We start from the raw sequence: 17059 nt of genomic DNA on the forward strand, positions 1-17059 counted from the left end.
GAAATTATGACACACCTCATATAATTTGTCATTAAGAAAATATGGCCACCATAAAGCCTCCACTACCAGCATGGTGCAGTGGTTATGAGTGGCGAACTCTAATACGGAGAACTGGCTTTGATTCCCCACTCCTCCCCATGAAGCCAGCTCAGTTGAGTGACCTTGGGCCAGCCACAGTTCTCTTAGAGCTCTCTCAGTCCCACCTACCTCACAAGGTGACTGTTGTGGGGAGAGGAAAGGAAGGAGATTGAGAGCAGCTTTGAGATTCCTTCAAGTAGAGAAAAGCAGGGTATAAAAACCAGCTCTTCTTCTTCTACCACCAAAGAAGCACGGAAAAGCTCAACTGTGGCAATTGCACATTATGTATCAAACTCCGCCAAGACGTCTAGAGGGATGCAGAGGATTTTCCCTTCTCTCCCATTTCATCCTCAACCACCTGAGAGGCAGGCTCAGATGAGAGAAAAGTGATTGGTCCAACGTCATCCAGGGAGCTTCACAACCGAATGGGGATCTGGACCCAGGTCTCCCCAGTACTAGATCACCACTATCTACTACAACTACACCACAATGCCAGGAAGCAGAATTTTAGCTGGGGACATGGAGAGAAGGCTTGGCTTTTTCTGCAGTCTCCTGTTAGAGCTATCCCTTGCAAAGTCGTTTCAAGCTGTATCATCACTCCCCCAGGGACTTGAAAATCTAGGGAAGGCAGCAAGGCTTCTGAGAGTACTATATTCACATCTACTTTTGGTGCCTGCCTTGAACAGCAATGGAGATTCAAACTAACAGAGTGCAACAGTCATCACCTTTGGAATCGATGGGAAATCTCCCACACACACACACACAAACACACACACAAGTAATAGCCCAGGGTTGCACAGAGAGCAGCATCCTAGCCTAAGGAGACCCTTTGTCATACTGCCTATAGGGGGAACAAAAAGAAGGATCTGAACAGAATGCAGAGTGTAAGCTATAAATGTCCTTTTAAAGATCATACCAGGCTGCACCTCCACTATAGCGGTGTCAGTGTCTGAATCTCCTCTGCCATCGGTGACTTTCAAGTGAAAAGTATAGATCCCTTCCACAAGATTGGTTACCTGCAATACTGCCTCGTGGTCTGAACCATGTATCACATCCTGCAAGAGTCAAGCTTCAGATTCATTTGAACTCAAGAGCAGTCATTTTACAGCTGCCTATAATCTTAATGTACTTTCGCATGCCACAAAACTAGCCCCAGACAGCCTTAGATGGCTCATCTCCTCCTCAAATCCATGAGTTTGGTTTCTTTTATTTCCATGTTAAAGATGGAGAACTGACACTCATAATGAGACGACCAAGGCTGGTGTTATGTATTAGAGCTGGAACATTTACCGAAGACTGGCTGAGCTTGAAGCTTTAGAACAATAGCCCACCAGGACTCGGGAGGTGACCAATGAGAAACTAATGTTATATAAATAGCCTATCGTTGGGAGTTGGGTGTGTTTGGGTGTGGGTTTTGCATGCTATTTAAACAGAGCTGTTGCCCTGAGGTTTCAGTCTTGTTCCTGAAATCACTTAATAAAGTAGAGCTGTTCACTGCAATGCATCCTGAACCCAGTATTTAATAGCTAGCCACTCCAGGTCCAAACCCAGCTCTCTATCCAATATACCGTACTGGATTCAAACACATGTATCAATGCAAATAAGGGGTAAGACAATCGGAAATATGAAGAGATCGATTTAAGAGTTAAACTCTTAATATACTTACTCCTGCAGCTGGACTCTGACCACCCCGAGTCCAGAGATAGGAAACAATTCCTTGGTCATCAGTAGACTGTGAACCATCCAAAACAATAGAATTATTGGGAAGAACAAGAACATGCTTGCCTCCTGCATATGCCTGTGGTGGGTGGTTGCTTTCTAAACAACGAGACAGTAAGAAAGGGAGAGTTTCATTTTTTTTAAAAAAAAGAACAAAATGAAAATGATAAATTACTCCCAAACGTCTTGCTCCATATAAGCAGACATTCAACATGTAAGGGAGACATCAAAACACACACTGAAATCATTTCTGGTGAAAACAGCTGGCTACTTGCCACTGAGCAACATCCATCACGGGAAGCAAAACCGTGACTCACAAGAGTCTCCTCTTAGAACTGAGGCAAACAGAACACAGGCCATGACCCACTACCTGACCAGTGATTAATTTCAGTGCTGGGATTCTTTAAAGGTTGCTGAACCAGATGATATTTCCATGTTCTTAAACAAAAATGCATACACAGGATTGCTTATCACCTACACTTTAACTATGAAGAATTCTGGAGCACACACTCTAGCTTTGTAAGTTTAATACATAATCAGGGAACTAGAGGAAATTGTATTTTTTTTAAAAAAAAAATTAGACCACAGAAGACTGAAGTCAGGCCATCCCAGCACATACATCCACTGCTGACAGAAAAAGGTTTCATTCCAACCTTCACAGCCAAAGCTTGCAGGAATACAGGTTGGGCCACAGAGACTCCTTATCATCTAATTATCTCCAAAGCGATCCACAGTAGCCATACAACAGATGATGCCAGACTAAAGAACTTGCTAATTGCAGCCCTCTCTTTCTCGCCTTTTTGGGATGCTACCAAAAGACAGTAGAGGCAATGGACAAATTGACTCTGCGTAATCTGCCTTGAGTCTGAGTGAGGAAGGCGGACTGTAAATAATGTTAATAAATAAATATATATTGATCAGGGGTCATTTCGTAGAAAAAGAGGTGCCGGAGCTCATTAGCATAACTTAGTACCATAACTTATTTGCATATGCCACACCCCCTGACATCACTGGAAGTGTGCCAGAAGGCAACACCCATCGCTCAGGCTCCACTGGACTGTTTTCGATTGCTAGCTATTGGGGGGGGGGAACGCGCAGATCTGCCCTCACCAAGGAGGGAGAGCTTGTACCTGAAGGCGGGCTGGGGGGGGCTCTGCAACTTACCTGGCTGCTTCTTGCTCCTCATGGCACGACTAAGGGCTGCTGGGAGCAGGGGGCGGGACTTGTTGCATGTGCCCGCCCCCTGGACTCCTTACTGCCGGAGCTCCGCTCCTGTGCGCTCCAGCAGGAAATGACCCCTGATATTTATACAGAAGAGCCTGGAACAGCAGTGCCATCTAACATTCAAATAAAGGCAACTGTGATATGTAACAACTGGGGCAAAAAGAAAAGAAAAGAAAGAAAACTAGGAGAAAAGCACAGCCAGGGTGGGAAGCACCATTGTAGGACAAGGAAAGAAAAACTGTACTTCACAGAGGCACTATGTGAACATTCCTCCAGGGGGCATAACAGAGAAAAACAAAGAGAAAAAGAGGCTGTACACTCCGTGGAGAACAGAACACCAATTCCTGACAATGCTGCAGCACACAGCTTGGAAGGCAGTGCATTGGATCCCGTGGATCCATTTTGGTTATGGTCAGTCTTTTCCCCTGTGTAAGGCGCCTTTCTCGACACATCTGAGCCTCCTGATCAGGGAAGGATCCTTGAAGGTGGGGGGCCACCACCATTAATGGAATGGACATGCAGGATCCAGCCTACTGCGTGGGAAAGAAAAGTGACGAAAATCGAGATTCTGATTCTGATAGCAAACAAGAAAAGCAGAAACTGACATAACGCATAGTTTTAATTTTGAACTTGCATACGTAGCAGAGGCTCTTAAACAGCTTTAACACACAACTTTAAACAGCTTTAACACACAACTTTTTTAAAAAACCACCTTAAAAATGACATTAAAACAACAGCAGTGTGGGGTGATGGTCAAAATGTTGAAATCAGATTGGGAAGACCTGGGTTCAAATCCCCACTGTTCCACAACTTTAAGCAAGTCCACAACTTTAAGCAAATCACAGATCCGTTCTACCAGCAGTGGTGCTTTCCTCTGGCACAAGGCATTTTCCCTTCCTTGACCCAAGAGGCAATTCGGTCAGAAAAGCTTGTTGCATTAAGGAAAGGCTCTCTGTGCTGGAGGAAAGCTCCACTGCTAGCAACACGGATCTGAGGGATCCAATCCACCATCTCTCGGGTTATCCTATTTCACAAGGTGGTTGTGAGAACAGAATGGGGAGTGAGAACAGAATGGGGACCCCTGATACAGGGTGTTCTCCCCCTGTATCAGGGGTCCCCAACCTTTTTGAGCCTGCGGGCACCATTGGAATTCTCACACATTTTGGTGGGCACAGCCACAAAATGGCTGCTGCAGTTTACTTTCAGTCACACAGTGAAGGTCCTTCTGCTGTGGTGATAGCTGCCACCAAAGCAACTATTTTAAAATCAGCACAGCCAATCAGAGACCTTGCTGGGCTAAAGTCCCATCTGGCCCCAGGCACTTTCTAAAAGCACTTGGTGGGCACCATGGTAACCACAAGCACCATACTGGGGACTCCTGCCGTGTGTACTACCCTGAACTCTTTGGAGAATGATTTTTTTATTCTGTCCTAATAAATAAATGACAAGATTAAAAAAAACATGCAAACAAAAAAATTAACATACCATCTAGCCTGAAAAAACTTTGTTCAAAAGAAGACGGTTCTGGCTAGCCTCTGAAAAGTACAAGAAAGTCCTGAAATGACGGGTAAGACACTTAGTATTAATATGAGCAGCAGAAGGGTGGTTTGATGTCAATTACATGTATTTCATTCCGACATCAGGATTCAGCCACAGACCCTAATTCCTTCACATGATGAGGTCACTGGGTTTACCTTCCTTTACGGTCACAAAAACCGTTGTGGTGCTGCTGAGGCCTTGATTGTCTTTGACTGTCAGTCTGAAGCGATATGTTCCAGCCTGGAGACCTGAAATGGTTGCGACTGCACTGTCGACGTTATCCATTTGCAAAGAGGTCGGCCCACTGCAAGGGAGCAAAGGAAGCCATAACCCCAGATTCTGATCAAACTCATTCAGATTCTTACACAACATTAAAACAAAATCTTTTATTGTTGCCTTGGGACAAATTCTGGCGAGGGAAACAAATGTTTTAGAAGCTACAGAAGAGCTCCTCTTCCTGTGAAACAAAAGAGCTAAAGCACCCTCTCTACTAAGAAATTATCAAGGCTGGTTAGCAGGATGAGGGGTTTTTTTATCTGCTTCAGGTGGGTAACAAATGCTTCTACACTCAACTAACAGCAATAATCCTCTTAAAACAATATCAACAAACCTGCATGCAAATGATCTGAGAGGAAATGGCTTCAAAAGAAGACAAACTAAAAGATCTAGTCAAAAGTCTCACAATCTATAAACTGGATGGTTACAGAGGGAATCAGACCAGTTTTCTTATTTATACCCCAGAGTCATTTATATCACTGCCGTTAGCATCCATAAATGCTATGGATCAATGGATGCTAAGGACAGGTTGCAGCAATTTTAAAGAACAAGAGGCAATACAATTAAAATAAAAGCCAAAGCCTGCAACCAGCAAGCAGTCTCTAATTCTCCTTGCAACATAATAAAACCAAACGTTAAAGCCATCCTCTGCTAAGTATCAATTACAGCCAGCATCATAAAAATGCATTACACAGCAGCATAACCTATAAAAGCGTAGCATAAAGTACCAACAGCCATTTGAGGGAATCCTTGCAATCCCCTGAGTCTGGAAGGTGTTCCCTTATGGCGCTGTTATGGAGGAGACCTGCTCATGGCCTTAAGCTGTGGCCAGATGGAAAAGAGGAAGGAACAGTTGTGCTCCTCCCGGAGGGCGGCGGGGGAGGGGGGAGCTCTCATGCTGCTTTCTGCAGCCAGCCCCCCTTTGACCAGCAAACCTGACAGTACAGCTCAAATTTGGTCTACAAATGCATGTTTAAAAGAAGGGGGCTCGAGGAAGGCTGACTGCCCACCATTCTGCCAATGTGGGAGGAGGGCACAAGGAGTCTTCATCACCTCTGATGATCATAACAACTTTGTGGAAGAAATATACATGAATACCCATGAGAGCACTAAGGAAGCAGTAGTCCCTAAGGAAAAAAACAATTCATCCCAAACTGAATCAGAAACTACCTATTACACTTTGCCCCAAAATGTGAATGCAGCACAAGACGACCATTATTAACATTTCACCAAGAAGAGTTTTGTGTGAATTATATCAATATCTTAAATTGGAGTTTATATAGGCTTGGAACCAGACTGGACATTTCTGTGGGTGCAAAGACTTCCACCACAAGGATGTGGTTCTCCTGTCTCCCGTTCTCATGGTAGCCTAATGTCCCCTGCAGTGCTCCTGAGTACCCCCTCCCTCCCAGGCACAGGACTCGAGGGGGTGGTCTCAGGCTCCTGCAGAAGGGGTTGGTGGGAAAAAACCTCACTCCATGGGCACAAGTTCTTCACCCATGGAAACGTTACTCCGGATTGAACCTACAGCCATTAAAAAAGAAAGATCTGTTTGAATTGCACTTGATTTGCTCTGTAGGAATTCCCTACAAACACACCTCTCCTGATCCCATCCAATGTTCCCTCTAATCTGTGGAGTCCTGTGAGCAAAAATTCCACTTTGTGAGCTACTGGAATTAAAGTTATGAGCAAGCAATTTGGCTACAGCATAAATTACTTTGCTCTGGAGCTATCCTTCCTGGGCTAAGACAAAAATGTGTGAGCCAGAGGCTAAAAAACTGTGAGCTAGCTCACACTAACTCAGCTTAGAGGGAACACTGATCCCATCTGCAGGCTTTCAAGTTCCTTCCCCTTGGGTCCAAGTTACTAATCCATGACCCTGTGCACATGCCACCGAGTACATTCAGAGGCAGAAGCCTCTAAAAAAAATACCTGATATTCTCCCAGTGATAATAAACAATGCCTAGATCATCAGTACTCTGGCTTCCATCAAGAATAGTGCTCTGGACAGGAAGTGTTAACTCTTTATCTGGACAAGCCACAGCTCTTGGAGGGCTATTTTCTGTAATGAAAAATATATATTAAAAAAATCGCATTCCCTAGTCAGTCAGTTGCTAGTAGGGGTAATCAATCACTAAGCAAGATAAGGTTTAGCATCCTATGTTTATATGTCACCACCGATTTTTCACATACAGAGCTCATATGTATGACAAAGCAGAGATTGTCTGCTCAGATGCTGTAGTAAGAGGACTGGGGAAAGGATCGGATACTTTAAAAAAAGAGGCTGCAATACCATCAACAGAGCACAATTTTCATTTCAGCAAGTCTGAAGCCATTTCACAGGACAGTGGGTATACATGTGAGGAGGTATAAAAAACATGTATTGTCTTTGACTGCTGTGAAGAGCTGGGGTGGCAGGATCAGGCACTAACATATTTTTGGCAGCAAAACCCCCACTTAGCCCAGAGCCACTGTTTTCATGATGGCAGCATGAATTGATTTCGGGATTAATTGAAGACCACTAGCCATACCACACTTCCTCATCACACCACAAAAGTGCAGCTGTGAAACAGGCCAAAGTAATATCTATTTACTGGTCTGCCAGGGTTTGGCACTATTTACAGCTAGCCACTGCTGAGGTAAATTTTGATGGTGTTCCTTAGGGACCCTCCCCCTTCCCTGGTAAAACCCAGTTATAACCTTTTCTGTCCTTAATCCCAAGAAGAATAGAAACTGAACATAACAGCAGATGTACTCGATCATTTTTATACCATTGTAGCCTATCGTGAGATAAATGGAGATATGTTTTTTATTGTGTCAGAATGGAGAGAAGGCCAATAACTGCCAGATTAGCCAGTCCTTCCAGCAAGAGATTTCTCACAGATTTTCCCCACAGCAACATATGCTGTGATAGCTGCATCCCACTGCCACTGCTTACTCGGTCCTATAGGAGACTCCAGCTGTCCAGGCAAACAAGTATGAGGGATCGCCTTTGAATACAAGCTCCTTCATAGTGTGAGGATGGGGTGGAGTACAGCCACTGACCAGCTGAATCCTTCCTACCTGCTGTCAGCAGCTGAATGGCATCCAGGCTGCCTTGCGACCAGGAAAAGAAGCTGCGAAAGATAGCCATGCTAGGCAAAACAAAGGGGGGTGGGGATCTTTCACAGCTATGACCTTCCTCCTTGGGCTCCAAGGAAGACTTGAGTGTTGTGACTATTCCAAACTATTTCACAGGAAGGACAGAGATGAGCTTAGCACTCAGTTATCCCAGTGGGAAAGGAGACAGAAGACTGCCTTCTCCAAGTGGCTCAGAAGAGTGGTGATAATGGCCTGGGCCTACCGCCATTTTCCAGACTCCAGATCTTTAACTGCTGCAAGGAAATTTGCTGCAAGGGCAAGAGAGCAGCCACACATTGCTAATCCTCCCTGACATATAGCCATTGCCATTTTATTTATTTTTCTATTCATATCTTGCTTTTTTGGCCACAGTCTTTTCAAGTGCTTCTCAACATGAATAAAATACAACAATTCCATTAAAAACAGCATAAACCATGACAGAAATGCAACCATGGACAGACATGGGGAGGGTGAAAGAAAAACAGAATTTTAAAATCATGACTATACAAAACAAATCCTCTCACAAAGGAAGACCAGCTTGGTTCCTCTTAACGGTAAAGAAGGAAGGAACTGAAGGGTTGATCTAGGAAAAGGGACACAGGCATGTCTTTTGCTGCCTTCCTTCCTTTCTTGGCTCTCGCATGTAGGCCAGTTGGCAATAGGGCCACTGCAGAGGCTGACAGGCCAGTCTATGTATCCAGGGCCCAGGTATATGGGGGTGACTTTGGCTCACTCCCTTCTTTCCACAGCTCTCTCACCCAGGATGGCTCATTTAACATTGGCCACAGAAGTGGCATATGCTGTATGCACCTTCAGCCTGTTAGACTGGCCTCAGAGCTCAACAACGGCTCAGTCCACAGAACGCGTCTGTCTGTCTGTCTGTCTGTCTGTCTAGCTCCCTCTCCCTCCTATCCTGCACCCTCCCACCTAGGAGGATTAAAGGAGGATTAAAGGACCAATGAGATTTATCATTTTATGTACATGGCTCCTTAATGTATGGATGTTCTGTGAAGTCAAACATGCTTCAGATTTGCCTACCAGGCCTCACAATCACCATGACTTGAGCTGTGGACCGCTGTTTCACAGAATCAGTAACAGTCAGCTGGAATGTATAATTTCCTTCTTGCATTGCAGACAGCTGGAGGTATGGAGTCTGCATTCCCTACGTAATCGGGGAGGGGAGGAGTGAGAGAAGAAAATCAGGTGACAAGAAGTGTTAACAGCAAAAAAATTGTCCTTAAACCAAAAACTGAAAACAAACATAACTTTTCAATCATCTTAATAAATGACTATTCTGGACCATTTAGTCCAAATAAATACATATCTAACCTAGAAATGGATCTAAAAGAAAAGTCATAATTCATATTTATTGTTCCAAGGCAATTTTAGAATAGTTATGTGCACTGATATGCCAGTCGCTGCTCAACCTTAAGAGAGTTAACCAGTAAATTCCCTGCAAAGGCATGTCAAATTGCATTTGCCTAAAAAAATCTGAGCCCTCTTGGAACATTCCCCAGTATCCCAGTGTAGCTCAGTCTGCCACTGCTGGTGAAAGGCATGGAACATACCATCACTCTGGGGGCACTCTGGGGAACAGAGATATACAAAGTCAATTCAAGGAACCACATACTTTGCTTAGTCTGAGGTCTACAAACAGGAGAACTTTTTGTCCTCTGCTACAATTATTTCAGTGTGTAATAATATTTTCATTATTTCTCAATCACATTAATATGCCTGTAAATATTCAGCCAAACCATGAATGCTCTGGATCAACATCTAGGAAGTCAATATAATCAACATGCTCAAATTTACTGGTTTCCTTCAGTAGAAAAAGTTTGCTTAAACACAAAGGGTTTTTTCCAAGTTAAGATAAAAAGTTAAGCCCCTATAATCCTTGTAGGATATTTCTCATAGTCCCCCTTCTGATTACAGCACAAGGCTCTAGCCCTTTACCAGCAGACATCAGAAAATTCTGGCTGCAGAAAGAATCGGAACAAATGGTCTGACAAACAAAATCCTCTCCACTCACCTGCATTGCTACCGCTTTGCCTTTACTTTGAGGGCTCAGGGACCACTCGTAGCTCACAATCTCATGGTCATCATAGCTCTGGTTTCCACTTAGTGTGACAGAGTTTTGAGGCAAACTGATGACTTGATTGGGTCCTGCACTGGCAACAGGTGGATGATCTACGGGCTTGCTGACTATCAAAGCAGTTGTAGTGGAGTTTGCTGCTCCATCAGAGTCTACGACTGTCAACCTAAAGAAGGGAAAAGGTATGGGGAATCTATATATTTTGGTGTGGGCTCTCTCTCGTAAGCCCAAACGTTGGACAATACTGGATTCTTCGACCTTAAGCATGATTCTGACATAGGATTGGTTAACTAGCAGCTGGGAGGGCATACCTGGTCATTAATAAGTTGGTCTGCACTAACATATTTCAGTCATTTACAAAGAAAAATGGAAGATCTGTCTCACTTACCATGAACCTTCCTTCTCGATGGTCCAGGGGTGGAGCAGTCTTAACTTCTGGGAGACACTCCTCCCTATAGGCAGGTGGAGTCACCGATCTTTGTGTGATTCCTGGAGGGGGTTCTCTCTCGGGTCCCAGTCTGGTCCTGAAGCAGTATAACTCCCTCTTCCAAACATTTGGACATAACCAAGAAAGGACCTCCCACCGTCAAAAAAAGAAACTGATGAAACTAAAGAAACTGACCTAACTATGGGGAGAAACAACTTAAGGTAAAAGAAAAACTCCCAGAGAGTCTCACCAGTGACAGGAAGAATGGAAGGAAAGGAGATTAAGCCCAAGATCCAGACAGCATACCCCCTCCAGTCCAAAAACCATCAAAAGAAAAACATTTTTATCCTTGGGTGGGAAGAGACTGCCCTGCCCCTGGACCACCAAGAAAGAAGATTCACAGTGAGACAAATCTTCCATTTTCCAGTGGTCCAAGGCAGGGCAGTTTCAACTTCTGGGACATACAAAAGCAGTGTGCCCCAGGGAGGGAAAAGACTCTTAGACTGAGATGTCATGCTGTAGAACCCTTCTCCCAAAGGCAGCCTCCGCAGAGGCTAATGTATCAACCCTGTAGCGTCTGGCGAAGGAGTGGACAGACCTCCGGGTGGCAGCCTTACAAATTACTTCTAAGAACGGAAAGGATCTGTAAGCTGCAGAGGCAGCCGCCCCTCTGAGTGTGCCGTAATGCTCGCCTGGAGGAGGTTGTAGACCCCAAGACTTGTAGGCTAGAATGATACAGCCCCGAAGCCATCTGCTAATGGTAGACGTAGAAACCTGGTGACCAAGGGAAACTTTCCTGAAAGAAATGAACATGGAGTCGGTCTTACGAAAGGACTTAGTCCTGTTGAGGTAGAAACTCAGGGTCATCTTAACATCCAAACAGTGCCACTCGTTCTCCTGAGGGTGCTTGGGATTAGGGTAGAAGGAGGGGAGAATCAAATCTTCTGATCTGCTGAAGGAAGAATCGACCTTGGGAGCAAAGGCCAGGTCTGGACGGAACACTACTCTATCATTATGGAAAACACAGAGCTCTTTGCCCATGGAGCGAGCTCTGAGTTCTGACACCCTCCTGGCCGAAGTGATACCCACTTGGAAGATAGTTTTAGAAGTGAGCTCTTTGAGAGGACAGGTGGACAAAGGTTCAAATGGGGCCTGCCGAGAGTGCCTTGAGCACAACAATTAGGCTCCAAGTAGGGAAACGGTGAACTTGAGGTGGATTGTTCAGGGAAGAGTCATTGCCAGGCATTGGTGGTCTTTGCTGCCCTGAGCCCCAGACCCACTAATAGCTGACTGGCAGGTGGTGTAGCCTAGTGTAGTGCTACTAATGACAGTTCACAATTCTCTTAGTGCTGTTAACCTTAATAAACCTAATCTATCCTAACAAACCATAATACCCAATTAACTAAAAAAACCATATCATCCAACTAGCTAACACTTAAGTTTCTATCTTTATTTCTATTTCCCAGGCCAGTAATTTACATAAAGAGGGTAAAAGTCCAAAGAAGGGCCCAGGAATCGTAGTACTCAATAGGAGCGCAGCCAGCGACGTTTATCTGCTTCGAAGGCCAGGCCAAAAACTGGGATCCGAGAGAGAAGCCCCTCCCCTCCAGGAATTACACAAAGATTGGCGACCCTGCCTGCCTATAGGGAGGAGCTTCTCCCAGAAGTTGAGACTGCCCCACTCTGGACCACTGGAGAACAAACAATTAAGCCAATCCACCTCATAAAGGGAACTTCAGGATTCCCATTCATTCCTTACTTATTACATTTTTGTTTCTTCAGGGAACTGAGGGCAGCATATATGGTCACTCATCTCCACCATCATCTCTGTGAGGTGTATGTTAGGCTGAGAGAGAATGAACGACTCAAGGTAACCCAGTAAATTTTTCACGTTAAGCTGAAATTTGAACCTGGATCTCTCCAGTCCTAGTCTAACAGAGCCATTCTAAGCAGAATTATGCCCTTCAACCCCAATGACTTCAATGTGACACTCTGTTTAGGACTGCCATCACTTTTTTAACTACTATGCTCAAGTGGTTAAGACACTGAACTGCAGGCTGTGGAAGATCGGTAGTTCAGCAGTTCGAGACCCGAGTGTGCCGCATGACGGAGTGAGCTCCCGTCTCTAGTTCCAGCTCCTGCCAACCTAGCAGTTCGAAAGCAAGAAATTGCAAGTAGATAAATAGGGACCACTTCGGTGGGAAGGTAACAGCATTCCGTGCACCTTGGTGTTTAGTCATGCCGGCCACATGACCACGGAAATGTCTTCGGACAGCGCTGGGTCTTCGGCTTTGAAACGGAGATGAGCACCACAACCCTAGAGTCGGATTTGACTGGCTTTCGAGCAAGGGAACCTTTACTTTTACCTTTTTATGCCATTCTAGCTCCTGTCAACTCATACGATTAGGGGCTGCCACTGATGAATGTGCCCTGGAACATCTTCTGGCCTGAAACTCGCTGGATGTTACCCCTTTCATTGGATGTGACTTAGACTATCACCATTATCTGTCGGTTTTATTTGTAAACTGTTGCTGTTTTAATTTTGTATTGTAATTATTAATTGTTTTAACTCTGTATTGTTTATGTTATTTTAACTTTGTTAGGCGCTTTGAGCCAGCGCGTCTGGCAAGATGGGATACAAATAGAATAAATAAATAAATAATAAATAAATACAGTCTATAAGAAGAAGAAGAGATTAGATTTATACCCTGCCCTTCATTTGGAGTCTCAGAACAGCTTACAAACTCCTTTCCCTTCCCCTCCCCACAACAGACACCCTGTGAGGTAGGTGGGGCTGAGAGAGCTCTGACAGAAACTGCTCTTTTTCAAGAACACCTGTGACAGAACTATGGCTTGCCCAAGGTCATCCAGCAGCTGTGAGTGGAGGAGTGGGGAATCAAACCTGGTTTTCCCAGATTAGAGTCCACGCACTTAACCACTGCACTTGTGTTCTATAAATGAAGCCTTTATTGGGAAACTATCTGGGAAGGAGATAGATCCACATCCTGGACCACCAAGATGTGGATCTATCTCTGTCTGCAGAACAGAGTGATTCAGAGAAAAAGTGCAATCCCTAGTTTGTTATGGCTTGCTGAGGCAAATGCAGAAAACAAGAAGGTGGTTTGCTCACCTGAAGGTGTAATTGCCAGGAACAAGGTCAGACAGATGTAAAACTGATGTATCAGCAGATACTTTCTGTTTCCTCAGAGGACCTTCAACTTCCTCCCAGTGATAACTTACTATTTTGGTATCATCCACGCTTTCTACATTCAAGGGAAACACCAGGTCGCGAAATTAATAAGCCAGTATCACTACGAACTATTTCTGTTCACACTGAAAAACAGCACTAATCTGGTACTTACGATTCCCATCAACAAAAGCAGACGTTGCGGGGAAAACAATCTCCTGCACTCTGGGAGATACAACAGCAACAGGTGACTGATTTATTCTGATGGCTGTGCAAAGACGAGAAACAGAACACGATGGTTTGTAACATGAAGCTATCTCATGAAACTCAATCATATTGAGATGGTGGTGTGGTTCTTCTACAACCCCCCTCCCCACAAAAAAACCCTTTAGCTATTGCACAAGATGATTAATCCTTCAGCAGTAGGTTCAAAAACAGACTTTGAATGAAATCAAATGGAAAAACTGATCCACTAAATTCTGAAGATGTACCTTCTCAAGAGGATACAGTCCAAACGAGAACAACTGTGCAGGGAGAGAGGGGGCCAGAAAGTAAACATTAAAATGGAAGGGACAGAAAAGAGAAGCACTTCGTTCATTTCAAAAGCTGAGCATGCTAACACACACAGGTGCACTCTCTCATTCTAAAAGAAGTAGGTCCAAGACAGAAGGGAAAGGAAGGGAGAGGATGTGGACACACCCTGCTGGCCCTTGTATGTAGTTATGTAATGAAGGGTCTTCCACTCTGCTTGCCTGTAGTGCTGCCCCTCTGCCTTTACTAAGTCTCTACACAGCAGTTTTGCTTCTGGCCCAAGAGAGAGAGAAAAGGAGAACTCAAAATACCCACACGGGCAGTGCTTAACTCTGGTGAGAAGAGTGAGTGACCACCAAGTATGGCACTGTGGAGCCTGAATGTGCAGAGAAAGCAAGAGCAAGCGCTAAGCGGGGACGGCATAACATGCAACTCAAGAGTTCACTTGAGGACAACTGCTCCACTTCCCCTGCAAGTAGCAAATTATACAGCTGGGTTCCCCCTGAACATCCACCACCCCAGCTTTCCTTAAAACAAGGCAGAAAAGGGACGTAAATACCGGCTACAAATATCTGATTGTTCCTTGCTACCTGCTGTCATTATTTAAGAAGAATGAAAGTATCATGTACTGAACTGGCATACATGTATGACAAAGCAGGAAATTAGTTCAAGTCTCTGGAACACTGAGTTACCTGGCTGGACAGTAACATTTACAAATCCTTCTCCGAATGCATCGTCAGAAGACACGGTCACTTTGAAGACATAGACACCTACTGGCAGCTGAAACAGAGGGATTTCTTTGTTCTAAAGTACATGCAGAATTTCACAGAGGCAGAACATGAATTTTCCAAGATGTGCATCTAGAATCACACTGACCAAGATCAAAGTATAGAATAAATGTATGAGCATCCTGGCTATCAGTCAAAGAAGGAATGGCTGGGGTTCGGGGAGGGGTGGGAATCAGAACATTACAGCTATACAGAGCTCTTAGAAGAAAACGCAATACGTCTAGGGAGCACTGCGTGCACACGGCAGAAAGACAGGAGTCTTGCCAAAGAGGAAGACTGAAAATACATTTGCAGTGATGCGCTGTCTTTTGTTTCTTTCTTTCACTGCCTGTAATATTCTTTTGGACATTGGGCTGCATTTGCCTTCAGAGACAGAGCTAAGCTAAAAACCATCTTTAGTTTCTCCTGTCATGGCAATTCTTATATCCTAAGAAAGCTTGATACATTGAGATTGAATTGAGATAAATGGCAGAAAAAGCTACTTTTGTCTCTGATATTATACACAGCCACCTTCTTTTAATAAAGGTAAACTTATCTGTTCAGCTCTGTAACTGGTTTAAACTAAGGTCCAAACTACACATTACTTTTGACATGGGATCACCACGGGGACTTGCAGCCATACAGCAGTTGCAAATTCCCCACTAAAACTCACTTGGGAAACACTGCAAGGGGCCAATCTGGACTGGGACTGTAGTGCGGGGAAAGAGGAGCTCCTGCTTCCTACCAACTTACCCAAATCACTATACACGTGAAGATCCTGTAACAAGCAAATGTGTCCCTGTAATGTATTGAAACGTTTACATGAATCACCTCATAGGGCTCCTATGTTAAGCTTGGAGCCATACCAGGGCTCCTCTGAGCGAACTTCCTATTGGTCGCTTCGTAACAGCGACCAATCAGAACATACCATTCCCTAGGAGGGAAAGACTCCCATTGGTCCTTAACTAAGCAATCTCATTGGTTGTTAATTGTAAATAGGCGTGGCTACATTAGCCCGGTTATGTTTAAAAGGAGCATAAGCTCCCACTGTTTTCTGTTCTGGTTTCTTACTGAGTTAGTGCTTGTTCGTTACTTCCAATAAAGCTGAATCACTTGCTGAATCACTCTAAGAGTCCTTTGTTAGCGCGATCTAACAATTGGCGACGAAGGTGGGATGTTAGAGCAGGTAGGCAGCCCTGCGGACATCCACACTTCGGACTCGGAAGAAAGCGAGCAGAGCACAGCAGCCGATCCGGCGGAGGCGCCACCAGCTCCGGTGCCCAAGTCTCCCCCGATGGCTGGAAGCCAGAAGTTCGAGTGCTTCGAACCCTCCTCAGAAGACTGGGACTCCTACCTATCCAGGTTCGAGTTCCATCTGGAGACACACGACATTACAGACGAGGCCAAGAAACGGGCGTGCCTCCTGAGTTCCTGCGGGAAGGGGACCTTCGACATAGCCAGGTCGTTGGTGGCCCCAACTGATATAAAGACTGTCACCTACGCTGACATCACGGAGAAGCTTAAGGCTCACTATTCTCCACAACCGTCGGAGATCGCCTGCCGGCACGCTTTTTACAAGCGGAACCAGGCCGGAGGCGAGACCATCGCAGATTTCGTGGCGGCCCTTCGCAAAGCCGCACGGCCATGTAATTTCCACAACGTGGAGGAAGCCCTCAGAGACCGTCTCGTCTGCGGTCTCAAAGATGAAAGGCTGCAACAGAGGCTGTTCGCCCGCACCACCCTGACCTGGGCAGTGGCCTACGAAGAGGCCGTGGCCGCGGAAGCAGCGGAGAAGTCCACGAAGGAGGTCCGCCAGCGGGTGGCAGAGCCCAGTATACACGCTCAACGAGACAGCGAGGGCGAAGACGCGGATGATGACGTCAACGCGGTTCGAGGCAAGCGGACCCCAGCGAAGACTACCAACGTCAAGCCTTGCTCCGGTTGTGGCGGGAAACACCAGCGCGACTCCTGTTGGGCTCGTGATGTCGACTGCAGAGCGTGTGGGCGGCGTGGTCATCTGGCCAGAGTCTGCAGATCAGCAAAGAAGGATCCCTCAACTAACAACCGGTCAGCGCAGAGGGGCACTCCAGTCAGCACCC

At 45.3% G+C, this 17059-nt stretch overlaps 1 protein-coding gene across 1 annotated transcript in view; it reads right to left on the bottom strand.

Annotated features, from left to right (window-relative positions):
• The window catches only part of KIAA0319 (KIAA0319 ortholog), a 40566-nt gene that overhangs the window by 8171 nt on the left and 15336 nt on the right, over nt 1–17059 (bottom strand). The window contains exons 5-13 of the mRNA XM_015414724.1: nt 14886–14973; nt 13838–13930; nt 13606–13738; nt 9986–10214; nt 8995–9118; nt 6769–6898; nt 4716–4864; nt 1745–1896; nt 995–1133 (exon numbers count right to left, since the gene is read on the bottom strand). Of these exons, the coding sequence (XP_015270210.1) occupies nt 995–1133; nt 1745–1896; nt 4716–4864; nt 6769–6898; nt 8995–9118; nt 9986–10214; nt 13606–13738; nt 13838–13930; nt 14886–14973 (1237 nt within the window). The remainder of the gene's footprint in view (nt 1–994; nt 1134–1744; nt 1897–4715; nt 4865–6768; nt 6899–8994; nt 9119–9985; nt 10215–13605; nt 13739–13837; nt 13931–14885; nt 14974–17059) is intronic.

This window comes from Gekko japonicus, unplaced genomic scaffold, assembly GCF_001447785.1.
Source record: "Gekko japonicus isolate JY-2015 unplaced genomic scaffold, Gekko_japonicus_V1.1 scaffold1433, whole genome shotgun sequence".
Classification (NCBI taxonomy): domain Eukaryota; kingdom Metazoa; phylum Chordata; class Lepidosauria; order Squamata; family Gekkonidae; genus Gekko; species Gekko japonicus.